Source organism: Mobula hypostoma, chromosome 2 (genome assembly GCF_963921235.1).
Source record: "Mobula hypostoma chromosome 2, sMobHyp1.1, whole genome shotgun sequence".
In the NCBI taxonomy this organism is placed as follows: domain Eukaryota; kingdom Metazoa; phylum Chordata; class Chondrichthyes; order Myliobatiformes; family Myliobatidae; genus Mobula; species Mobula hypostoma.
Genome location: NC_086098.1, coordinates 240,797,968 through 240,825,643, shown reverse-complemented (window position 1 = coordinate 240,825,643; position 27,676 = coordinate 240,797,968). Strand labels below are relative to the sequence as shown.

Sequence of the window (27,676 nt, the reverse complement as noted above, 5' to 3'; positions counted from 1 at the left end):
GTTTTGATGTACAAGTGACAAACAAAGCTAATCTCTTTAAGAATTCTTGAGCAACACAAAACACTGGAGGAACTCAGCGGGTCAGGCAGATTCTATGGAGGGAAATTGACAGTCGATGTTTGGGGCCAAGACGCTGACTATTTATTCCTCTCCATAGATGCTGCCTGACAGCCCAATGCAGCTGAGAATCACAACTACTTCCAAGGTCTGTACAGTTAATAAAGATTTTAATGGATTTGAATAAACTACCGCTGCTTAAAACTGATGGAAACAATGCCGACTGAGGCCTTCTCTCTCTCCGGATCCCTTGTAGGAAACGTGGCTGAGGTCAGGGATACAATACATTTAAGAAAACGTGTTTTCGACTGACTCCCAATACAGACTGTCTTGCTGGTAAACATACAATCTCTAGTAAATAAAATTGATGATCTCAGAGATAGGGTGCTTTATCAGAAGGACATCAGGACTGCGTGCATCCTTTATTTCTCGGAATTCCCCTTCCGTACCGGATGCAGCTATTTAGATCGACAGGTTCACTATACACCGTCAGGATAGGACTGTCGAGTCTCCCAAAAGCAGACATGGACGTGTATGCCTCATGATCAAGTCCTCTTGGTGTACAAATGTATCAGTGCTGTCCCAATTCTGCTCACCAGACCTGGGATTTCTCGCAACTAAGTTCCGTCCATTTTACCTGCCGTGGGATCATTTTGGTAGCGGTGTACATTCCACCTCAGACCAATGTCGAACAGACTCTAGATGAGCTGAACAAAAGGATCAACATGCATCAAACAGCACACCCTGACACCTTCACCATCATTTTTGGGGATTTTAACCAGGCCAGCTTGAAAAACTCACTAAACAATTACCATCAACAACTCACTTGTTGTACCAGAGCAAACAACACACTGGACCACTGTTACACCACCAAGTGCTTACCGTGCTATTCCACTCCCTCACTTCGGGAAGTCTGAGCACCTGGCTGTACTTCTACTCCCCGAGTATAGGCAGAGACTGAAGACTGCAGCACCAGCAGTGAGGACCAGAAAGGTATGGACAAGGGAAGCACAGGAACGCTTACAGGACTGCTTTGCATTGGTGGACTGAACTATATTCAGGGATTCATCTTCGAATCTGGATGAGTATGCTGCAGTTGAAACCGACTTCATTAAAACCTGTATGGATGACTGTATGCCTATGGAAACTTGCTGTACATTCTCAAACCAAAAGCCATGGATGAACCAGGAGGTACGTCATCTGCCGAGGGCTCGATCTTTGGTATTTAAGACTGGTGACTCATTACAAGAAAACCAGGAATAACTTGTGGAGGGCTTTTCTAAGAGTGAAGAAACAATTCTGAGTGAAGTTGAAGGTGACAATGGATGCATGTCAACTCTGGCAGGGTTTGCAAGACATTACATCCTACAAGACGAAACCCAATAGCATGAACGGCAGTGATGCTTCACTACCAGATAAGCTCAACACCTTCTATGCCTGCTTTGAAAGGGAAAATATAACTACAGCTGTGAAGATCCCTGCTGTACCCAGTGACCCTGTGATCTTTCTCTCAGAGGCCAATATTAGGTTGTCTTTAAGAGGGGTGAACCTCAAGCTAGCAGGCCCCGATGGAGTACCTGGTAAGGCTCTGAAAACTTGTGCCGACCAACTAGCGGGAGTATTCAAGGACACTTGCAACCTCTCACTGCCATGGTTGGAAGTTCCCACTTGCTTCGAAAGGGCAACAGTTATACCAGTGCCTCAGAAGTGTAGTGTGAGCTGCCTTATTGACTATTGCCCAGTAGCACTCACAATTACGGTGAAGAAATGCTTTCAGAAGTTGGTCATGGCTAGAATCAACTCCTGCCTCAGCAAGGACCCCGACCCACTGCGATTTCCCTAGTGCCACAATAGGTCCATGGCAAGCGCAATCTCAGTGGCTCTTCATACGGCCTTAGATCATCTGGACAATACAAACAGCTACGTCAGGATGTCATTCATTGACTATAGCACAGCATTTAACACCACCATTCCCACACACCTGATCTATAAACTATAAAACCTGGGCCTCTGTACCTACCTCTGCAAATGGATCATCGAATTCCTAACTAGAAGACCACATTGGACTGGTGATAATCCCGTCTCCTCACTGATGATCAACACTGGTGAACCTCAGGGGTATGTGCTTAGCCCACTGCTCTACTCCCTCCATCCCCGTTACTGTGTGGTTAGGTAATGCCATCTATAAATTTACTGATAATACAACCATTGTTGGTAGAATCTCAGATGGAAACGAGAGGGGGTACAGGAGTGAGATATACCAGCTAGTTGAGTGGTGTTGTAACAAAAACTTTGCACTCAATGTCAGTAGGACGAAAGAGCTGACTTCAGGAGGGGTAAGACAAGGGAACACAAACCAATCCTCACAGAGAGATCAGAAGTGGAGAGAGTGAGCAGTTTCAAGTTCCTGGCTCCTGGGTGTCAAGATCTGAGGGAATCTAACTTGAGCCCAACTTATCAATGTAGCTATAAAGAAGGTGTGAGTGGCTATATTTCATTAGGAGTTTGAAGAGAATTGGTTTGTCAACTAAAACACTTGAAAACCTCTATAAATGTAGTGTGAAGAGCATTCTGACAGGCTGCATCACTGTCTGGAGGGGGGTACTACTGCACAGGACCGAAAGGAGCTACAGAAAGTTGTTAGTCAGCTCTGTCTTGGGTACTGGCCTCCACTGTATCCAAGACACCTTCAAGGAGTGGTGCCTCAGAAAGGACCCCCATCACCTGGGACTCCTGGACTGTCATGCAAACCCATGCAGTTCACTGTTGTCCTTAAGGCATGGAAACTTGCTGTCCTTACACAGCCAGTCTAGGGCCACCCAGGATCAATGAGCATTGGACAATAAACTTCAGCAGTAAAGCACCTCCACTCCATTCACCTAATGTGGATTTCCCACTTACATTTTAATTCCTATCCCCATTCCCGTTACGACATATCGGTCCGTGGTCTCCTCTTTTGCCACAATGAAGCCACTCAGGTTGGAGGAGCAACACCTCAAATTCTGTCTGGGATAGCCTCCAAACTGATGGCATGAACAACGATTTCTCCTTCCTCCTTCTTCTATTCCCCAATGTGGCCTCTTACCTCCTCACCTGCCTATCACCTCCACCTGGTGCCCCTCCTCTTTTTCCCCTGGTCTTCTCTCCTCTCCCATCAGATTCCTTCTTCTCCAGCCCTTTTACTTTCTCACCCACCTGGCTTCACCCATCAACTTCTAGCTATCCTCCTTCCTTCTTCCCCCTCCCACCTTTTTATTCCGGCATCTTTCCCCTTCCTTTGCAGTCCTGAAGGATCTCGACCAAAACGTCGACTGTTCATTGATTTCCACAGTTGCTGCCTGACCTGCTGAGTTCCAACAGCGTTGTGCATGTTGCTCTGGATTTCCAGCATCTGCAGAACCTCGCGTTTATCCTTACAGACAGTGGCAGGAACTGAACCCTGACCGGTTTTACCTGGCGCTGTGAAGAGGCTGCACTAACTGCTACGCCACCACGTCACCCTGTGCCAGGATTAACCACAATGCCATGGTTACGTTAGCTATTTTTGTCAGACTAATCACAGAATGTGCTGGACAAGACCGCTATAATCAGTGGATGATAAGCACAGGAAACTACATCGTTCTGCAAAGCAAGATATCTTGGTGACTAAAGCAAAAATCGGACTGAATGAGACATTACAGAATAGCAATTATATGTAACAAGAACAAAGTTCCTGATACTAACAGTGTAGGAGAATTGCACATAGAATAAACTACAGATAAAAGTTTGATTGTTATCATAAGGCTGTGTTTATACAATCAGTAGCCATTTTATTAGGTACAGGAGTGGAACCCGGTCTGGTCTTCTGCTGCTGCAGCCCGTCCACTTCAAGATTCGACATGTGTGTTCAGAGATGCTTTTCAACACACCACTGTTGTAAAGTGTGGTTATTTGAGTTACTGTCACATTCCATCACCTTGAAGCAGTCTAGCCATTCTCTCTCATTAACAAAGCATTTTCACCCACAGAACTGCCGCTCCCTGGATGCTTTTGTTGTTTTTCACACCATTCTCTGTAAACTCTGTACAGGCTGTTGTGCATGAAAATCCCAGGAGATCACTTTATGAGATACTCATAAACTGTCTGGCTCCAACAAGCACTCCATGGTCAAAGTCACTGAGATCACATTTCCTCCCCGTTCTGATGTTTGGTCTGAACAACAACTGAACCTTGTGACTGTGCCTGCATGCTGTTCGGCACTGAGTTGCTGCCACACGATTGGCTGATTAGATACTTGCATTAGGTGTACCTAACAAAGTGGCCACTGAGCGTATAATTAAGTATCACAGAGCTGACATGCAGAGGGTTTAAGTGTCTAACAGTCACAAAGCAATACAGCACAGATACAGCCTCTTTGACCCCAACCAAGAAGGCATGGCAGCAGCTCTACTTTGTTAGGAGTTCGAGGAGATTTGGTATACCATGAAAGACTCTTACGAATATATTTTTCTTTATCGGCCTTTCTGGTCCAATGAGCCTGTGCCCCCAATTAACCTGCATGTGACCCTATTAACCTGTCACCCTAAACCTTGGAGTCTGAGAGGGAACTGGAGCACCCAGGCGGTCACAGGAAGAACATAACCCCTAACAGACAGCAGCGGAATTGAGCCCGGATTGCCTGTGCATTACACGAACTGCAACACCACTGTGGCGCCCCAGGGACACGAATTCTGTAGGTGTACATACAGAGCTTGGTATGGAGCCTCCAATGGACAGGAGGTTGCCCCTCATTCCTTGTTCCAAGGAATGAAGATCTAGCGTGGGCAACTTCTCCCTGAGGGGAGAACTAGCCCTCCAGTCCTGGCAACATCTTCATAAACCTTTTCTGCACTCCTTCCATCTTAGCCACACTGTTCCTATGAAGGGTGACAGACCAAAACTGCACATAGTACTTAAAGTGCTGCCTCACCACTTTGTTGAGCACCTTTGCCTTGTCCACCACAAAAGGCAGGATCACCAGTGATTATCCACGTCAATTCGACTTCCCATTCTCATTCTGAAATATCTGTCCATAGCCTCCCCCACTGCTATAATGAGGCCAAATTCATGGCCTCTTGTACTGGAGGCGCAACACCTCATATTCTGTCTGGGTAGCCTCCAACCTGATGGCATGAACATCAATATCTCCAACTTCCGGTAATTTCACCGCCCCCACCTTTTTTGTTCACCCTCGTTCCCCTTCTCTTCTCCTCACCTGCCCATCACCTCCCCTCCTCTTTCCCTATCTACCATGGTCCACTGTCCTCTCCTATTAGGTCCTTCTTCAGCCCTTTACCCCTTCCAGGTTCTCACTTCATCCTCCTCCTTCCCCCTCAACCTGGTTTCACCATCACCTGCCAGCTTGTTCTCCCCCCCCCCCACCCCCCCCCCCGCAACCTTCTTATTCTGGCTTCCAAAGACAAGATGATATTTAGGCCATTTAGCCCATCGAGTCTGCCCCGCCACTTCATCATGGCTGATCCTTTTTCCCCTCAGCCCCAATCTCCGGCATTCCCCCAGTATCCCTTCATGCCCTGACTAATCAAGAATCTATCAAACTCTGCCTTAAATATACCCAATGACTTGGCCTCCACAGATTCACCACTCTCTGGCTAAAGAAATTTCTCCTCATCTTTGTTCTAAAAGGACACCTCTATATTCTGAGGCTGTGTCCTCTAGTCTTCGACTCCCCCACCATAGGAAACATCCTCTCCACATCCACTCTACTGAGGCCTTTCAACATTTGATAGGTGTTAATGAGGTCACCCGTCATTCTTCTGAATTCTAATGAGTAGAGACCCAGTACTATCAAACACTCTTCACGTGACAAGACATTCAATCCGGAATCATTTTGGTAAACCTCCTTTGAACCCTCTCCAAGATCAGCACATCATTTCTTACATAAGGGACTCAAAACTGCTCACAATACTCCAAGTGAGGCCTCACCAGAGCTTTATAAAGTCTCATCCTTTCTTTTATATTCTAGTCCTCTTGAAATTAATTGCATTTGCCTTCCACACCACAGACTCAACCTGCAACTTAACTTTTGAGGAATCCTGCACAAGGACTCCCAAGTCCTTTTGCACCGCAGATTTTAAAATTTTCTCTTCATTTAGAAAATAGTCCACCTTTTCATTTCTTCCACCAAAGTACATGGCCATACACTTCCCAACACTATTCCATCTGCCATTTCTTTGCCCATTCTCCTAATTTATCCTGTCCTTCTGTAGCCTCTCTACTTCCTCAAAACTACCTGTCTCTCCAACGTTCTTTGTATTATCCGCAAACTTGGCCACAAAGCTGTCAATTCTGTCATCCAAATCATTGACATAACATTAAAAAGAACCAGTCCCAACACTGCTCCCTGTGGAACAGTGCTAGTCACTGGCAGCCACCCAGAAAAGGCTTCCTTTATTCCCACTGTTTGCCTCCTTCCAATCATCCACTGCTTTATCCATACTAGAATCTTCCTTGTAATACCACTTGCTCTTAACTTGTTAAGCAGCCTCATGTGTAGCACCTTGTCAAAGGCCTTCTGAAAATCTAAGTACACATCATCAACAACTGATTCACCTTTGTCTATCCTGCTTGCTATTCTTAAAGAATTCCAACAGATTTGACAGGCAAGATCTTCCCTTAAGGAACCCATGCTCTCTTCAGCCTATTTTATCATGCGCCTCGAAGTACCCCAAAACCACATCATTATTAATTGATTCCAAGATCTTCTAAACTACCGAGGTCAGACTAACTGACCTATAATTTCCTTTCCTCTGCCTCTCTCTTCTTGAAGAGTGGAGTGACATTTGCAATTTTCCATTCCTCTGGAACCATGCCAGAATTAACTGGTTCTTGAAAGTTCATTAATAATGTCCCCACAATCTCTTCAGCCACTTCTTTCAGAACTCTGTGCTGTACACCATCTGGTCCAGGTGACTTATCTACCTTCAGACCTTTCAGTTCCTCAAGCAGCTTTTCCCTGGTAATGGCAATTTCACACTTCTATCCCCGACACTCTTGAATGTCCAGCACACTGCTAGTGTCTTTCACAGTGAAGACTGATCTGATGCGAAATACTTACTCAGTTTATCTGCCATTTCCTTGTCCCCCATTGCTACCTCTCCAGCATGGTTTTCCAGTGGTCCGATATCTACTCTCGCCTCTCTTTTACACTTCATGTATCTGAAGAAACTTTTGGTATCCTCTTTAGTATATCGGCTAGCTCACGTTTGTATTCTATCTTTTCCTTCTTTATGACTTTATTAGTTATCTTCTGTTGGTTTTTAAAAGCTACCCAATCCTCTAACTGTCCATTAATTTTTGCTCTATTATAGGGCCTGTCTTTGGCTTTTATGCTGATTTTGAGTTCTATTGCTAACCACGGTTGTGTCATCCTGCTTTTAAAATGCTTCTTCCTCTTTGGGATGTATATATCCTGAACTTTCCGAATTACTCCCAGAAATTCCAGCCATTACTGCTTCGTCGTTATCCCTGCCAATGTTCTTTCCCAACCAACTTTAGCCAGCTCCTCTCTCGTGCCTCTGTAATTCTCTTTACTCCACTGAAATTCTGATATATCTGACTTCAGCTTCTCCTCCTTAAATTGCAGGATGAATATTGTCATATTATAATCACTGTCTCCTCAGGGTTCCTTTACCTTAAGCTCTCTAATCAATTACAATTCATTGCACTTCCTTCTCCCCCTTCCTTTCCAGTTCTGATAGAGAGACTTGGCCCGAAATTGCAATTGTTTATTCTCCTCTATAGATGCTTCCTGACCTGCTGAGTTCCTCCAGCATTTTGTGTGTGTTGCTCTCTCTTATCAATATGATTTAATGCAACAACTGTCTTGACTAAGAATTTGGTGCCTGCACTGTACGTTCGGATTTGTTGAGATCTACGACACAGAGCTGTATATTTATCCAGCTTGCCTCTCACTCAGAGACTTACAGTAATGGCTTGGGTGATGAAGCGATGGCTGGTGCTGCCCATGTCCATTTTGTTGGGGCCCAATATTCGGAGTGTAGGCAGCCGTGCTGCTGCCTGTCCACGTGGCTGTTGTATCTGGGACAAGGAAGAAAAATAAACCTTCAACTCTAATGTAGCTAAACATACACATTCAAAACTACTGCTTTTAATTTATTTTGTTAATGAGTTTATACTGCAAGCCCGCTAAACTCAATAATACATGCTCTATGTATTCAGCATACCAAGCAGCATCTGTGGAGAGAGAATCAGAGATAATATTTGAGCTCAATGTAGCACTCCCTCCTCAAAAGGCTAAGGAAATTCAGCACAACCCCGATAACCCTCACCAGATTTTACAAATGCACCTTAGAGAGTAGAGACCTTAAGAGACACAGCTCAGTCGATCACACAAGCTGGCCACCCTTCCACTGACAACATCTACGCTTCCCGCTGAGTAAAGCAGCTGACAATCGAGGATCCCTTCTCCAATCGAGGATCATTCTCTCTTCTCCTTCCCCTTCCATCAGGCAGAAGGGAGAAAAGCTTAAAAACACACACCACTCCGCTCATGGGCCATCCCAAATGTCACCAGATTTTTCAAATGGACTCTTTTTAAAGATGAACTCAATCTCCTAATCTACCTCACCAGCATGTCACAGGACACTGCCAATACTTGTTGCAGCCACAGTAAAGCAGCCAACATAATCAAAGCCCACCATGCATGACATTCTCTCTTCTCCTCTTTCGTTGGGCAGAAGACACAGAAGCCTGAAAGCATGTACCACCACGCAAAAGGACCACTTCAACCCCACTGATATCAGACTCTTGCATGGATGTCTTGTATGATACGATGGACTCTTGGCCTCACAATCAACCTTGTTACGATCTTGCACTTTATCATTTACCTGCACTACACTTTTTTGGCATCTTTTACACTTTACTGTGCATTGTTATTGTTACCTTATTCTAGCTTAATGTATGACGATCTGTGTAAATGAGTTTATACTGCAAGCCTGTTAATCTCAGTGACATATGCTCTATGTATATGGCAGGAGATTGGGGCTGAGGGGAAATGGAGGAGCAGACTCGATGGCCCAAATAGCTTAATTCTACCCCTACATCTTACGGTCTTAAACAGTATATAAGCTTTTCACTGTATCTTGGCACATGTTACAATAACAGACCAATATCAATACTTGTAAAGACTCATGCGGACATGTTGAAGGGTCTCAGCCTGAAACATCATTTCTATAGATGCTGCCTGATCTGCTGAGTTCCTCCAACATTGTATTTACATTACCAATACTTTGTCTCCCTGCACTGCACTTTCCTTGCAACTGTAAAACTATTTGGTAATCTGTTAATGCTTTATCCTTTTGTACTATCTCAACGTACATTGTTCAGAATGATCTGTCCGGATGGCATGCAAAGCAGCAGTTCTTCACTGTACATATGACAATAATCAACCAATTAACAAAATATTATCATACATAGTTTCAGCAAGTTACTTCCTAACCTGGATTCCTCTACTTACAACTGGAAGGCCACCACTTCTGCCATTACAACAGATTCTTCTTCATGACCGTGAGACTGATGAATACCCTGCCACCACTTAAGCCTCATCACTAGGACGCTGACCTGTGCCGTGCTTTACTAAGTGCATTTTGAATTATATTTTATTAACCTATTTGTGCTAATATTTTGTTTTATGTACCGTGTGTGATATATATTGTGGATTCACCATGGTCCAGAGGTACATCGATCCATTTGGTTGTATATATGTACAGTCAGATGACAATAAACTTGAACAAAACTAGCCTTCACAACCCTTACATCTTGTTACTAGTAATAACGAGTGCTGACCTTCCACTGCATTTCTTTGCTTAATACTGCATAGACAGAGTTTACTTTTTATATAAAAATAAACTATTACTAATAAAAATATTTACAAGAATAATACACACAAAATGCTGAAGGAACTCAACAGGTCAAGCAGCATCTATGAAGGGGAATAAACAGCTGATGTTTCAGGCTGAGACTCTTCATCAGGACGAGAAAGGAAGGGGGAAGAGTGAGACCAGGTGAGGGGAAGGTGGGTGGGTGGGGGAGGGAGGATGAAGTGAGAAGCTGGGAGGTGACAGATGAGACCAGGTGAGGGGGAAGGTGGGTGGGTGGGGGAGGGAGGATGAAGTGAGAAGCTGGGAGGTGATAGGTGGAAAACCTGAACCAGGGTAGATAACTTCACTCATCTCAACACTGAACTGATTCCACTACCAATAGACTCACTTTGAAGGACTCCAAAACTCATTCTTGTTATTATTTATTTCTACTATCATTATTATGTTTTTTTGCATATTGGTTGTTTGTCAGTCTTTGTGTAATTTTTCTTTGATTCTACTGTGAATGCTTATAAGAAAATGAACTTGTGGTATACATACTTCGGTAGGAAATTTACTTTGAACTTTCAAAAGGGAAGGGGCTGAAGGAGGAGTCGTCTGATAGGAGAGGAGAGTGGACCACGGGAGAAAGGGAAGGAGGGGCATTGGAGGGAGGTAATGGACAGATGAGAGGGGAGAAGGGGGGAATGGAAAAAGAGAGAAGGAGAAGTTGGAGAAATCAATGTTCATGCTTTCAGATGGAATATAAGCATAGTTACACCTGCCAGCTGATGTTGTACCACAGAGGCAAAATTCAAAAGGACGAAGAATGCAAAACTGAAGGTGCCGTATTTAAATGTGCGTAGCATTCAGAATAAGGTGGGAAACTCGTGGCGCAATTAGAGATTGGTCGGTATGATGTCGTGGGCATCACTGAGTCGTGACTGAAAGAAGGTGACAGTTGGGAGCCAAACATCAAAGGATATACTTTGTATCGAAAGGACAGGCAGGAAGGCAGAGGTGGTGGTGTGGCTCTGTTGGTAAGAGATGGAATTACATCTTTAGAAAGAAGTGACATGGGGTCAGAGAAACTGCAAGGATAAAGAAAAACATCATGGGAATCATATATAGGCATCCAAATAGTAGCCAAGATGTGGGGTTAAGATTGCAAAGGGAGCTGGAAAAGGCATATAAACAAAGGTGATGACACAATTGTAATTGGGGACTTCAATATGCAAGGGGATTGGGAAAATCAGGATGGTGTTGGATCACAAGGGAGGGTATTTGTTGAATGCCTACGAGATGGCTTTTCAGAGCAGCTTGTACTTAAGCCTACTCAGGGAAAGGCCACCTTAGAATGAGCATTGGGTAATAACTCAGATCTTATTAGGGAGCTTAACATAAAGGAACCCTTAAGAGGCACTGATCATAATATGATTGAATTCATACTGCAGTTTGAGAGGGAGAAACATAACTCACATGTATCAGTATTGCAATGGAATACAGGGAATTACAGAGCCATGAGGGAGGAGCTTGCCCAGGTGGATCAGAGGAGGATACTGGTGGGGATGATGGCAGAGCAGAGATGGCTGAAGTTTCTGGGAACGATTCACAAAGCACAGGATAGATATGTTCCACAGAGGAAGAAGCTCTCAGATGGCAAGGGTAGGCAACCATGGCTGACAAAGGAAGTTAAAGACTGCATAGTAAAGGCATCCGTTAGTCTTGTCAGACCATGGATCTGCACCTGGAAAGTCTTCACTCTCCAGGGCACAGGCCTGGGCAAGGTTGTATGGGAGACCAGCAGTTGCCCATGCTGCAAGTCTCCCCTCTCCACGACACCAATGCTGTCCAAGGGAAGGGCATTAGGACCCATACAGCTTGGCACCGGTGTCGTCGCAGAGCAATGTGTGATTAAGTGCCTTGCTCAAGGACACAACACGTTCCCTTGGCTGGGGCTCAAACTCACAACCTTCAGGTCGCTAGTCCAATGCCTTAACCACTTGGCCACGTGCATAAATGCCAAGGAAAGGGCATATAAGATAGCAAAAGTGAGTGGGAAGTTGGATGATTAGGAAACTTTTAAAGTCCAGTAAAAGGCAAATAAAAAAAAGCTATAAGAAGGGAGAAGATGAAATATGAGGGCAGACTAGCCAATAATATAAAGCAGGATACCAAAAGTTTTTTTTTTCAGTTATATAAAGAGTAAAAGGGAGGTGAAAGTTGATAGTGGACCACTGGAAAATTACACTGGTGAGGTCGTAATGGGGGACAAAGAAATGGGTACTTTGCATTAGTCTTCATTGTGGAAGACACTAGCAGTGTGCCAAAGGTCCGGGAGTGTCAGGGATCAGGAGTGAGTACCATTGCTATTACAAAGGAAAAAGTGCTAGGCAAACTCAAATGTCTTAAGGTGGATATGTCACCTGGACCAGATGGACTACATCCCAGAGTCCTGAGGGAGATTGCTGAAGAGATAACGGATGCATTGGTCATGATCTTTCAAGAGTCACTTGATTCTGGCATAGTCCTGGAGGACTGTTAGGCCAGATAGTCTAACTTCAGTGCTTGGGAAAGTATTGGAGTCTATTATTACGGATGAGGTTCCAAGGTACTTGGCGACTAATGATAAAATAATTCGAAGTCAGCATGGTTTCTGTAAAGACAAATCTTGCCTGACAAATCTGTTAGAGTTTTTTGAGGAAGTAACAAGCAGGGCGGACAAAGGCGAGGCAGTGGATGTCATTTACTTGGATTTTCAGAAGGCGTTTGATAAGGTGCCACGCGAGGCTACTCAACAAGATAAAATCCTATGGTGTTATAGGAAAGATACTGGCATGGATAGTGCAATAGCTGACAGGCAGGAGGCAGCAAGTGGGAATAAAAGGGGCCTTTTCTGGTTGGCTACTGGTGACCAGTGGCGTTCCTCAGGGGTCAGTATTGGGACCACTACTTTTCACATTCCTTGTCAATGATTTAGATAATGGAATTGATGGTTTTGTGGTAAAGTATGCAAAAAGGAACAATAGTGCAGACTATTATCTAAATGGGGAAAAGGGACTTAGGATTCCTCATACAAGACTCCCAGAAGGTTAGTTCACAGGCTGAGTCTGTGGTAAAGGCGACAAATGCAATATTGGCCTTTACTTCAAGGGAATAGATTATAAAAGCAAGGAGATAATGCAAAGCCTTTATAAGACACTAGTCTTGCACTTGGAGTATTGTCAACAGTTTTGGGCCCCATATCTTAGAAAGGAGGTGTTGTCATTGGAGAGAGACCAGAGGAGGTTCACAAGGATGATTCAGGGAATGAAGGGATTAACATATGAAGAGCGTTTGGCTACTTTGAGCCTGTATTCACTGGAATTTAGAAGAATTCGTGGGGGGGGGGGCGGGGAGGATCTCATTGAAACCTACCGAATGTTGAAAGGGCTAGATAGGGTGGATGTGAAGAGGATGTTTCCTACGGTGGGGGTATCCAGAACTGGAGGGCACAGCCTCAAAATTGAGGGGTGACCTTTTAGATTGGAAGTAAGGAGGAATTTTTTTTAGCCAAAGAGTAGTAAATCTGTGGAACGCTCTGCCACAGACTGTGGTGGAGGCCGAGTCTGTGGGTATATCTAAGATGGAAGTTGATCGTTTCCTGATCAGTCAGGGCATCAAAGGATATGGCGAGAAGGCAGGTGTATGGGGTAAGTGGGATTCGGGATTAGCCATGACGGAATGGCAGAGAAGACTGAAAGGCTGAATGCCCTCATTCTGCTCCTGTCTCCTACGTTTAATGGAATTCTGAAGGATGTGAAACAACCTCTCTGCCCAGGGGGAGGAAAATTTAAGTTTAAAGCAAAGTACATACATGTCACCATATATAACCCTGAGATTAATGATCCTGCAGGCATTCACAGAAACAATAGAATCAACAAAAGACTGCACCTCACAGGACGGACAAACAACCAAAGTGCAGAAGACAACAAACTGTGCAAATACAAAAGAGAAAATAAATAAATAAACAAACAAACAAGCGAGCAAGCAATAAATATCGAGAATATGAGATGAACAGTATTTGAAAGTGTCCATAGGTTGAGGGAAGGATTCAGTAATGGGGCAAGTGAAGTTGAGTGAAGTTAGCCCCTTTGATATCTGAAAGAAATTTCTGGTCATTTTAATTGAAGAATTAAGAGAAATCAATGTTCGTGCCATTAGGTTGGAGGCAATGCGGATGGAATATGAGCAGTGTAATGCCATTTCATAGTCAATTCTTTAAGTAGTGTCCTATTACATTCCTTAAAACCAACAGGACTGCTGCCATTAACATGGCTGTCAGATGGTACATTACTATAAGAATTACACCTCTCCAGTCGCTAGAGTTTATGACCCAGGATCACATTTCACAAGAAATTAAAACCACTCCCTCTGAACTGAAATATCAGTGCCTTCGCTCTCCACAGATGCTGTCGGAGCTGCTGAGTGCTTCCAACATTGTGATTTTATTCAACAAGCTGCCAGCAGTGCAAATTCCCACTTATATCGCAGTTCGAAATCTGGAGAAAGGGTCAGGCATGGGTCCACTCACAATTACAAACGGGGACCACACTGTGGTATTGGGAGACCACTTTGTCTAGCAGCTCCGCTCCATCTGCTGAAAGTGGAATTTCCCAGTGGCCAACCATTCAAATTCCAAACCCCATTCCATTTCCAAAATGTCAGTTCATGACTTCCTCTTTTGCCAAGAGGCACTTCCCAGAGTGCAGAAGCAACACCTGATATTCTGTCTAAGAAGCCTCCAACCTGATTTCTCCTTCCAGTACTTTTTTCCACTCCTCCTTCCCTCATTTCCTCACTCTGCCCTTTTACCTCTTCTCTTCACCTGCCTAATACCCCCCCCCCACCCATTGCCCTACATTCTTCTCTTTCTCTGATGGTCTCCTCCCCTCTGATTCCTTTTTCACCAGCCCTTTACCTTTCTCACCCACCTGGCTTCACCAACCACCTTCTAGCCATCCTCCCCGCCCCCCCCCACCATCTTAGTTTGGCTTCTTCTCCCTTCTTTCTGGTCCTGAAGAAGGGTCTCAGCCAGAAATGTAGACTGTTTGTTCATTTCCATAAATGCTGCCTGACCTGCGGAGTTCCTCCAACATTTTGTGTGTGTGTTTATGACTTACTGTGGTACGGCTGTTTGAGTTGGGGGAATCCGTTCTGCTGAGATGGATGAGGGGGGGCTGTCGTAGGGGGTGTCGGGGGAGGTGCTATCTGTTGTAGTGGTGGAGCAATCTGTAGCAAGCCTTCACTGTGATTCATGTTGAGGAGCGAACTGTTGGCTGCTGAGAGAAAGCAGGTTAAAAGTTATCTTTTGAGTGGAAAAGTAATTCTTCAATTACAACTGAAGCCACAGTCGCCATGGGGGAAATTGGGGCACCACAGTAAGGTAGCCAGTGAGCACGACACTATTAAGAGTTCGGGGTGTCAGAGTTCAATTCTGTCATCCTGTATAAGGAGTTTGTACGTACACTCCACCAAACAAGTGGGTTTCCTCCGGGTGCTCCAGTTTCCTCTCACAGTCCAAAGACAAATTGGTTAGTAGGTTAATTGGTCATTGTAAATTGCCCTGTGATTAGGCTAGGGATTAAACAGGTGGGTTGCTGGGCAGCACAGCTCAATGAGACGGAAGAGCCTGTTCAGTGCTGTATCTCTAAATAAATAAATACAATTCCTGAAATGATTTAAACATTTACATTTCGATCATCTCACCATGTTATCAGAATGCTAAGGAAGGTAGGTAAGAGATACCTTACCCACAGACACCAACTCTACCCATAGTAGAAAATAAAGACAAAGAAATCTTAAGTTTTATTTGTTACATGTACATTGACACGTGCAATAAAACATATCATTTGCATGAAATCAAATCAGCAAGGATTGTGCTGGGGAGCCTGTAAGAGTAGCAACATTTTCAGCACCAACATAGTATACCCACAATTTATTAACCCTAGCCCGTACGTCTTCAGAATGAGAGGGGAAACCAGAGTATCTGGAGGAAACCCGTGTGGTCACAGGGAGACTATCCAAGCTCCTCAGTGACAGCAGTGGGAGCTGTACCCAGATCGGTGATCAATGGTGTTGCACCATCTGCTATACAACCATGGCACCTTCCTTGCAGAAAGAAACTTCATAGAATTATTGCATAACAAGATGTTTGTACCATCTCTATGAAGTTCGGTGACACAAGGCCACACAGAATCTAATCAACTGTGGAGCCAGCATACACACACAAACTATTGTTGGCAGAATCTCAGATGGTGAAGACAAGGCATACAGGAGTGAGATCAGCTGGTTGGGTGTTGTCGCAACAACCTTGGAATTAATTGTGGACTTTAGGGGGGGGGGAATATTGAGGGGACAACAGTGGAAAGGGCGAGCAACTTCAAGATCCTGTGCCTCAATGTCTCTTAAGATTTATTTTGGGCCCAACACGTTGATGCAATTACAAAGACAGCAACTATATTTCATTAGGAATTTGAGAACTGGTATGTCTCCAAAGATTCTGGCAAGTTTCTGCAGCTCACCGTGATTAGTTGCATCGCTGTCTGGTACGGAGGCACCAATGCACAGGATCGAAAAAAGTTGTACAGGGTTGCAGAGTCAGCCAGCTCTGTCACGGGCACTCGCCTCCCCACTATCAAGGACACTAAAGGTGATTCCTCAAGAAAGTGGCGGCCATCATTAAGGACCCCCCATCACCCAGGACATGCCCTCTTCTCATTGCTAGAAGGCACAGGAGCCTGAAGACGCACACACAATATCTTAGGAACAGCTTCTCCTATCCGGCATCAGATTTCTGAACACTCCATGAACCCTGCCTCACTGTTTTGCTATTTCCACTATTTATTTATTTTTTATACATTCTTATTACAGCTTTTTTACGTATTGCAGTATACTGCCTGCCACAAAAAAATAAATTTTATGACATGTCAGTTATAATAAACTAAATTCTGATTCTGTTGGGGAATTCTCAGGAATTAGTAGCAAAAGCTACGTGCAGACACTCGAGTGGCTCTTGTAGCTTAAAACACCGCTGGACTCAACAGATGGACACCTTGAGCCAATAGACTGGTCCTGGACTTATTTTCCATCTGGCATAGTTTGCATTTGTTGTTTGATTGTTGGGGGTTATTGTACTGCTATATTTACGCTCTATTCTTGGTTGGTGTGGCTGTATCGAATCCAAATTTGCCTCGGCATTAATAAAGTATATCTATCTATCTATGATAGAGGAGGCTCTCTTCAATCTAATAAACAAGCTTGACAACAGCATTCAGGCAGGGCTTTGACCCTGGAGTAAGGAGGCAAGACTTGGGACTGATTCGCAGAGGATCTTTCAGTAAGGTTGTGTACTCACGAGGCGGCGATATGGGAATGTTTGGATAGCTGTGCACAGTTGATCTGGACGTCTCCGGTAAAGGAAGTATTGGTGGCGGGAGAGGCTGGGTGTAGGTTTCAGATGGTGGCAGTGTGCCCGGCGGATGCTTGACTGGTGGAAGTCCGTGTTCCTCAGGGTGAGGCATGACCTGCGGTCCATCCAGCTGCACGCATTCATGGACAAACTCATCCTTCACCAGTCGGCTGGGTGGAGCTAACACACACACAATGGGGAAAGCTCAAGGTTATATTCAGTTCTTCATCAATCTAATGACTAATTGGAAGGAAAGCAAAAGCAGACAGGACCAATAGAACATAACATGGAATAGTACACGATGTTGTACCAGAGTAACCTACTGCAGTCATCTAATCCTTCCCTTCCCCATAGCCCTCCAATTTTACTTTCATCCATGTGCCTATCTATGACCCTCTTAAATGTCCCCAACGTATCTGCCTCTACCACCATCCCACTTGCGCATTCCATGAAGTTCCTCTTGCATCTCCTCTCCTTGTATTGTATCAATATGCAATATTCCACACTCATTACTTGGATCACTATACTCGAGAATATTCAAAACAGAACCAAAATATTACAACTTTTAATTCCAGGTAACCACTACATTGACATAGAACACTACAGCACAGTACTAGCTCTTTGGCCCACAACATTGTGACCTTTTAACCTACTCTATGATCAATCTAACCCTTCCCTTCCACATACCCCTCCATGCTTCTATCATAGGCAGAATAGGTATAGGTATCCTCACTATCCGACAAGTTCTCGCCAGCACATCCTGTCACTACCCACCACGTACTTGGGCTGCAAAGACAAGTCGGGTGATAAAGTTGAGACACAGCGACAGGCCATTCTGTCCCATCGGAATTTCCTATCCATCCAGTTCTTCATGCAGACTTGGCAAAGAACAGCACAGCACAGGCCCTTCGGCCCACAATGTCATGCCGAACCAATTAAACTTATGGCCAACTAAACTAATATCTTCTGCTTACACCATGTCCATATTCTTCCATTTCCCTCACATCCGAGTGCCCATCTCAACGTCTCTTAAATATCCCTAATGTATGCATCTCTACCACCACCACAGGCAGCCACTGCTCTCTGTGTAAAAATTTGCCCCTCACATCTCCTTTGAACATCCCCTCATTTTAAATGCATGCCCCTCTGGTATTCAACATTTCAACCCTGGGGAATTATAGTCTGTCTATGCCTCTCATAATCTTATAAACCTCTATTAGATCTCCCCTCAGTTTCTACCACTCCAGAGAGAATAACTCAAGTTTGTTCAACCTCTAATCCAGGCAGCACCCTCTCCACAGCCTTGACATCCTTCCTAAATTGAAGACAATACCCCAGATGCAGTCTAACTATAGTTTTATAAAGCTGTGACATAAATTATTGGATAATAACCCACAAAGATGCCATTCATCATAAGGTTGCAGTGTTAAGATTCTCTGAGATATCAACAGTAGCAAGGAGCATCTACAGGTCAAGATGAGCAACGTGAAATACTGACCTGTATTTTGGAGGCTGAGACCTGCAGGAGGAACAAACAAGAGGCAGTTTAATGCACCCTATCAAGTAAAGGGGAGGGACAACATACAATGTGGGGGTGAGGCACCCAGCTCAGTTTTGGCAACCAGACAGTAACAGTTGTCTGACTAGGGCCACTATACTGGTCTTTAAATACCTAACACACACTGAAGGAGAAAATGAGAAACTCACTGAGCCAGGGGTCAACTTTGGGATTATTACGATGGAGATGATCATTGGTCCCCTGTCTGTGCTGACAAAGAACTACTTACCCAAATATTATTGCTTTAAATGTGGCCAGCGGTCTCCCAAACTCTGCCATGAATAGTCCTAAGCCCAGCTGCGAAAGGAAGAAGGTTGGATATGGGGCTAGTGACCCCATCCCGTAAAACCCCAGTGCGACAGAAATGCCAACAGAGGCTCCAGAAACCTCGTCCCTGGGACAGGAAGGATCTTCGAAAATGGGCCACACCTGGGGACAACTTGACAGAGGGCTCTGTCGGGCTGCTGTCGGCAGCCTCAGGAACGAGCAGAGAGGAGGAGGGTGGGTGGAGAGAGGAAAGAGAAGGGGGACGGGTGGGAGGGAAGAGGAGGGGGGATGGGTGGGAGGGAAGAGGAGGGGGACGGGTGGGAGAGAAGAGGAGAGGAGGATTGGTGGGAGGGGGAGATAGACAGACAGATATGGGAGTATCACACCATCTTAAGCAAAGCTTGGGAGCCCGGCCACCTTTAAAAAAACCCTCAACTCCCCTCTAACCTAATTACCAGCTGTCTCCAAGCTTCTGAAGAGGCTCCATTTTCACAGACTCCCATGTTAATTTTGTCCATAAGGTGAGAAGTACATAAAATAACTCGTTATGGTAACCAGATCCTCCACAGCACTCTATTGAATGGTGTTGATGAGGGACAATTAACACGTACATTTACTGCCCTCCCACTGCCTAATTACAATGGGATGTCCCATGCTCAAATGGCTGGTTTAGTCGAAGTTATGTTGTTTAATAGAACATTGAACATTACAGCACAATACAAGCCAGAAACTTCTAAACTGCAATATGGGTTTACTAAGGATAGAGGAACTAGGAACACAATTTTCATACTACAAATGCTTTCAGAAAGGGCAATTGAATATCAAAATGATGTCTTTTTATGTTTTATTGATCTCACTAAAGCATTTGACAAAGTGCAACATGAAAAATTATTTTAAATTCTCACTAAACATTGACGGAAGGGACCAACAACTGTTTCAAAATTTATATTGGAATCAAATGGCGGCGGTAAAAATTGATGATAATATAAGCAGTTGGACTAAAATTCAAACAGGAGTTAGACAGGGATGCGTTGCCTCACCGGAATTATTTAATATCTATAGTGAAATATTTCTCAGGGAAATAGAAGACCTAGATGGGATAAAAATGGGAGGTGTTAACATCAACAATATAAGATATCACCCTAATAGCAAGTGCTGCAGAAGACCTATAAATCCTCCTCGACAAAGTAGTACAAACAAGTGCAGATTTTGGTCTAACCATCAACTGTAAAAAAAACCAAATGTATGGTAATATCAAAACAGCAGGATACTCCCAACTGCCAATTGTACATCGGTAACCAAGAGATTGAACAAAAGACCAGTTTTAATTACCTTGGTAGTTTTATATCACAAGATGCTAGAAGTAAAGTAGAAATAAAAAGAAGAATTGCCATTGCCAAAACCAACTTCCAAAAAATGAAACCCATTTTTACCAACAGACACATTTCTATGACAACAAGGCTTAGGCTACTAAAATGTCACATCTGGTCAATCTTGCTGTATGCTTCCAAAACATGGACTATAACACCCCTACTCCAAAGAAACTTAGAAGCAACAGAAATGTGGTTTCTTAGAAGAACGCTGAAAATATCATAGAGCTAGGGTAACTAATGAGACAGTACTCCAACGTACCTATACAAAAATATTTCTAATGAGAACATTAAATGAGAGGAAACTTAAATTCCTGGGCCATATCATCAGAAAGGGAGAAATAGAATGCCTTACATTACAAGGCCTTATGTCTGGGAAATGCAGAAGAGGAAGGCAAAGAAGAAAATATATGGACACTGTGAAAGAACTAACAGATCTAAGTGTGTGAGATATCATTGACGCTGCGAGGGATCGTTTGATGTGGAAAGCCGTGATCGCCCAAGCATGTAATGCGCAAGGCACATGAAGAAGACGACAAACTCTTTGGACGACGATGTTGTGCCGACCTTATAACCATCTCAAAACTCAATCTAACCTTCAACTACAAGAAGGGTCAGAGCCGTCTCTATTTCCTGAGGAGACTGAGGTCCTTTAACATCTGCCGGACGATGCTGAGGATGCTCTACGCGTCTGTGGTGGCCAGTGCGATCATGTTTGCTGTTGTGTGCTGGGGCAGCAGGCTGAGGGTAGCAGACACCAACAGAATCAACAAACTCATTCGTCAGGCCAGTGATGTTGTGGGGATGGAACTGGACTCTCTGACGGTGGTGTCTGAAAAGAGGATGCTGTCTAAGTTGCATGCCATCTTGGACAATGTCTCCCATCGACGACATAATGTACTGGGTGGGCACAGGAGTACATTCAGCCAGAGACTCATTCCACCGAGATGCAACACAGAGCGTCATAGGAAGTCATTCCTGCCTGTGGCCATCAAACTTTACAACTCCTCCCTTGGAGGGTCAGACATCTTGAGCCAATAGGCTGGTCCTGAACTTATTTCCATCTGGCATAATTTACATATTATTATTCAATTATTTATGGTTTTACATTGCTATATTTATACTCTATTCTTTGTTGGTGCAACTGTAACAAAACCCAATTTCCCTCGGGATCAATAAAGTATGTCTATCTATCTATATCCATCTATCTAACTAATCTAATCTACTAATAGTGTATTATTTCCCATGGTTCCTTAAGTTTGTTATAGCTAGAGAGTGGTAATGGGGACAAGCTCTGACTACCTATTAAATGCTCCCAATGGCGTGCCTCTCAAATAGCTTCTGATAACCAAGTCGAGTTCCTGGCCTTCACGTGTGGTTTAGCTACTAAGCCCAGCAAAACTGTTTCTACCGGGGCAAAGACGGGTGACTGGCACCTAAAAAACCAGTTGCTTTGCTCAGATGGGACTCATCATCCATAGTTGGCAGCTCATCTGGGAGAAGATAAACTCTGATCTCAAACTTCTGCTGCCTTGCGGCTCTACCCACTCATGAGGAGGGCTTTGGGAGTAAACCCTGAGGAAAAATCCGGAGCTGGAGTCCTTGAGGCAGTACTGAGTCGAGTTCAATGCTGACTGGAAACCCCTGCTACACTGCTGTATTGGTCTCTGCCGTTCCCTTGGATTCATCAACTGTGTGGAGAGGGTAGAGCCTGCTACAAAGGCAACAGGTTGTTCTCCGTATTGTTCTGCCCCGGCTTGTGAGTATCACACTGATAGCTGGGATGCAACATCCATGGTCAACCCCAACCAACAGACAGCCTCAAACAGAACACAGTATAGTACAGTACAGGAACAGATCCTTCAACCCAAGATGTTGTGCCTGAAGATTGACAGGGTGACAAAGTGTGAGGTGAACATTTATGTAGGACTGTTTAATGTTACTGGCACTATTATAATAAAACAAGCGGTTGTACAAGTTACAAGAGTGACCAGTGCAGCATGAGAGTGTGCCTGTGAGTTGGGGAGTTGTAGTGGGGTGTGGCAGGGTGTTCAGACAGGGTGTACCTGTGTGCTTATCCAAGAGCTTCTTAGACACTTCTATCATATTTGCCTCCATCATCATCCTTAGCAGTGCATTACAAACACCCACCACTCTGTTTAAAAAAAACTGGCCCGCACATCTCCTTTGAACTTACCCTTCTCAATTTAGCTGTCTACTCTATCCATGCCTCTCATAGTTGTTTAAAGCCCACCAGGTATCCCCTCAGTCTCTGGCATGCCAGAGAAAACAACCCAAATTTGTCCAACCCCTCCTTCTAGCTCATCCCCTCTAATCCAGACAGCATCCTGGCAAACCTTTCTGCACCCTCTCCAAACCCCCCACTTCTTCCTACAACGGGGCAACAAAACTTGAATGCCGTACTCCAGATGCAACTTTATAAAGCGGCAACGTAACGTCCCAACTCGAACTCAGTGCCTCGACTACAGGAGAGATTGGTTGTCAATTGTCAAAGCAACTTCCTCAAGTGTCCTCCCATGGCAAAACTAGCAGTCTGGGTTCCTACGAGACAGTGGCACCTGATTATTGAAGGGAGGTGACATGTAAATTGGGTTCTGGCTCTTGTTTGAATTTAATATTTACTGGAGTTCATTTGTAAGTACGGGGAGTCAATAAGTTAGGTACTTGTAACCTGACAAGGCATGTACTTCTAATCTATGCTGATCCAGGGTGTTAAAATGAAAGGCTGACAAGCCAGTTATTAACTTGGAATAATTGATAGCATAGCAGAGGGTTATAGGATGTAAATAAATGAAGGTACCGGTTTCAAATCACAAAGAGTCTCTGCTAAAGTCATTAATGCACATTTGATACTCACCTATCCCAGGCGACACAACTCTTTCGTAGTGGTAGGGGTTGACACAGACGCTATCATATTTCAAATCAAAAGCAAACTGACAGAACTTGGCGTGCTTCAGCTCGTTCTTGTGCAAGTCTGGCCACCGCCACAGGCGTGCGTAGATCACATGTGGAAAGCCTTTCCTGCCGGCGACCTGAAAAACAGGCATGTTAGAGTCATGTCAAGGCCAAATACACATATTGTCAATCTTTTTCAACGAGGCAAACCATTTCTTTCAGCCAGGAGGCAAAGGCTGTCTCTCAGCATGCAGGAGACCATGGGCTACCTACAGCAGGTATACGAGATACTTATCAGGCGCACTGTGTACGCAGAGCTCCTCAGCACTGTCAATGATCCCTCAACAGTCTCTTTGACCCCCTACCATCAGCAGGAGGTACCGTAGCATTACAAGGACTGTTAGGATGGGAAACTGCTTCTTCCCCCAGGCCGTAAGACTACTGAACTTCCTGTTACCACCCAGGTCTCATGTTTGAAGCACCAGTGGCATTATACTGTTTAATTTTTAGCTTTTGTCATAAATGCACCTAATTGATTGTTAATTTATTTGTGCCAATATTACCTTATGTTGTGTGTCTGTCATATACACTGTGGTGGGAACCTTGGTCTGGAGCAATATTGTTTCATTTGGCAGCACATAATTGAATGACAATAAACTTGAACTTGTATCTGAAGACGTTGGAGAAACAAACTTGCAAGGTTCTCCAAGTTCACTAGAGGATAAGCAAATCAAGGCCACTATCCTCTCCTGACTCAACGGTCCCAGCAATGGGGCAGTAGTGACACCTCCCCTCCAGGTTTAACACCACACTCCTGATGCAGAGCCTCCATTTTGAGCTTTGTGGTGTGGAAAAAAATTACCAGGTGGGCAGAGGAAAAGATCCAAGGACGTGCTGAAAGCCTCCTTCACAGTAGCGTAGCAGTCAACCCAACATCATTACAGTGTCAGTGACCTGGGTTCAATCCCACTCCCCCCAGCCCCCTGATGGGATGAATAGCCTCTACCTCCATTCTGTTCAAAACCAGTGACAACACGTCAATCAGACCTGCATTAGCAAACAACCATGAGTCTTGTACAAAAACAAAACTCTCCTAACATTACCCTTCTCGCTCAGTTGGTTTTCTTTCCAATTCCTAGGCAGGGTGGAGTAGAATGCATGTCTCAATCCTACTTCCCCAACTATCAAGAGCTTCTTGACATCACTTGTCTCCAATTTCTTGTCTCCAATTTCATGCCTTCTCACAGGGGGAAACAGTCTTGCCCTGCCTTCTCGATACCCTGATTAAATCACTCCTTTAGCCAAGGAAATGCAAACCAACTTCAGCCTGGGATTAAGACCCAGACATTCTCCATGACATGTGGAGTATGCAAATCTCCAGATGGCAACAAACACAACAGACATAGCATGGGGGTATGGCAGTTAGTGTAAACACCAGTGATCAGAAGGCTGCGGTGCAATCCCCACTGCTGTCTGTAAGGAACTTATATGTTCTCCCTACGATCATGTGGGTTTCCTCCCGGTGCTCTGGTTTCCTCCCACATTCCTAATTTGTAGGGTTAGGGTTTGTGAGCTGTGGACATGCTATGTTGGAGCCAGAGGTGTGGCGACACTGGCCAGCTGCCGATCACAACCCTTACTGATTTGATCTGACACATTTCACTGTATGCTCTGCCGCACATGTGACAAATAAAGCTCATCTTTAATCTTCAGTAGTTTCTCATAGGTTTCCCCCAGGCGCTGGTGCCACATGGTAGTGTAACATTATCAACAACAACCCCGGTTCAATTGCACTGCTGTCTGCAGGGAGCTGGTATGTCCTCCCTGTGTCCGTGTGGGTTTCCTCTGGGTGCTCTGGTTTCCTCCCATGTTCCAAAGACACATGGGTGTAATTGGGCATGGAAGGAGGGAAGGGTGGATAGGTAAGTAGGTAGGTAAGTAAGTAAATAAACAGACACCCCACTGAGTCCCAAATCTCTGCTCCATGAGCAGGTACGTTTGGGATAGAATTGAGAACATCAAGGTGGAGAAACAGAGCCATCCCGTGAATGAAGTAGACAACTTTAGAAGGATGTTGCCTGGATTGGGGAGCATGTCTTATGAAAACAGGCTGAGTGAATTCGGCCTTTTCTCCTTGGAGTGATGGAGGATGAGAGGTGACCTGATAGAGGTGTATAAGATGATATGAGGCATTGATTGTGTGGATCGTCAGAGGCTTTTTCCCCCAGGGCGGAAATGACTGCCACAAGAGGGCACAGGTTTAAGGTGCTTGGGAGTAGGTACAGAGGAGATGTCAGGGGTAAGTTTTTTTTTGTGTTTTTTTTTAATACGCAGAGTGGTGAGCGCTTAGGATGGGCTGCCGGCAACGGTGGTGGAGGTGGATACGATAGGGTCTTTTAAGAGACTTTTGGATAGGTACATGGAGCTTAGAAAATAGAGGGCTAAGGGTAACCCTAGTAATTTCTAAGGTAGGGACAGTTCGGCATAACTTTGCGGGTGAAGGGCCTGTATTGTGCTGTAGATTTCCTATGTTTCTAACTTTACAAGCTATTAATAAAGGCATACAAGATGATAGGAGGCACAGATGGAGAGGACTGCCAAAGACTTTTCCCTAGGGCAGAAATGATTAATATGAATGAGCACAATTTTAAGCTGTAGAAGTATAGGGCAGGATGTCAGAGGTTTTTTTTTACTCAAACAAAGAGCATGGTAGGTGTGTGGAATGCACAGCCAGGGTGGTGGTACAGCCAGATACATTAGGGAGTTTTAAAAGACTCTTAGATGGGCACATTAATGAAAGAAAAATGGAGGGCTATGTAAGAGGGAAGGGCTAGATTGATCTTGGAGTAGTTTAAAAGGTTGGTACAACGTTGTAGGTCAAAGGGCCTGTTCTGTGTTCACGTACACATCCATCACTGCCGTCCATGGAAGAGCTTCCTGCTCCCAGGTCAGCCTCATCAACCGAAGAGCACACAAAATCTTTTCTTCCCCCTTTATAAGCGTTTATCTAACTCACTGTTAACATATATTGAATATGATTCCACCACTGACATGATGTAGTTAGTCCCTGGGTGGTGATTAGCCCACAACATTATCCCACACACAAATGGCCCAGCATAACAAAGTGGGCAGTTCCCAGCTTCTCTTGTCCACTTGAAAGGGCAGCGGTGGTTGGTGCTTGAGAGAAAGACACCTCATCTGGCAATAAACATTTCCCACATGGCTGCCTGAACTCCTCTTCCTGTAGTGCCTTCCACAGAGTTACAAAGCACAGAGACAGGTAGGTCCGTATCCCTCCAATCACTTCCTATCCATTCTCCTTCAACTGTCTTTTAAATGCTGTAATTCAGAATCACAATCAGGTTTATTATCTCTGACATTTATCGTGAAATTTGTTGTTTTGTGGCGGCAGTACAGTGCAAAAGTGAAAAATTACTGTAAGTTACAACATAGGAGGGAGGAGAAGATGGCAGCACGCACACGGCCGTTCAAAATGAATATCGATTATGTGGAACTAGGAGCTGTGCACAATCTGGATTTGATGGGGACAGCCGTGAGAAGCGCAGAGGAACATCTGGAGTAACTTCTGAAATGCCTGCTTCGCTGCTGCTGCTACTGTGCGATCGAGAATCTCCGGAGCGGAAGGCCCCAAATCCTCGGCTTTGCATATCGCCTATTGCCAGGGCCGGGGCCGGGGCCGAAGCGCTCGGCAGAGATGGTGCTCGTTGTCGAATAGGTGGTCGGAGGCTCAGAGTTTTTCGGATGGACTCGGAGTCGGGCTGTGGTCGGATGCTTCCACAATGCTGCATCGGCAAGTTGGCGGCGCTGGAGGTTTACCGTCTGCGTGAGATGATGGGACTTTCGAGAGACTTTGAGACTTTTACTGTGCCATGGTCCGTTCTTATCAAATTATAGTATTGCTTTGCACTGTTGCAACTATATGTTATAATTATGTGGTTTTATTAGTTTTTAAGTCGGTTTGTCATTTTTTTTCGTGATATTCTGGAAAAACATTTTATCATTTCTTAATGCATGCATTACTATATGACAATAAAAGGGGACTGCGTGTCATAATAAGCATAATAAAATATAAAAAATTAGTGCTAAGGAGAGCAAAAATAGTGATGTACATGGGTTTATTTAAAAAACTGATGGCAGTGGAGAATAAATTGTTCCTAAGACATTGAATGTGTATCTT

At 44.5% G+C, this 27,676-nt stretch overlaps 1 protein-coding gene across 2 annotated transcripts in view; it reads right to left on the bottom strand.

The window, feature by feature from the left end:
• Window positions 1-27,676, bottom strand: part of smad10a (SMAD family member 10a) — a 112,436-nt gene that overhangs the window by 16,498 nt on the left and 68,262 nt on the right. The window contains exons 3-7 of one of the 2 annotated variants that reach the window (XM_063041764.1): window positions 23,441-23,615; window positions 18,866-18,886; window positions 17,314-17,547; window positions 15,080-15,235; window positions 8,023-8,136 (exon numbers count right to left, since the gene is read on the bottom strand). In XM_063041764.1, the coding sequence (XP_062897834.1) occupies window positions 8,023-8,136; window positions 15,080-15,235; window positions 17,314-17,547; window positions 18,866-18,886; window positions 23,441-23,615 (700 nt within the window). Of the gene's footprint in view, window positions 1-8,022; window positions 8,137-15,079; window positions 15,239-17,313; window positions 17,548-18,865; window positions 18,887-23,440; window positions 23,616-27,676 lie in introns of both variants that reach the window. The other variant, XM_063041763.1, reaches the window with a different exon arrangement.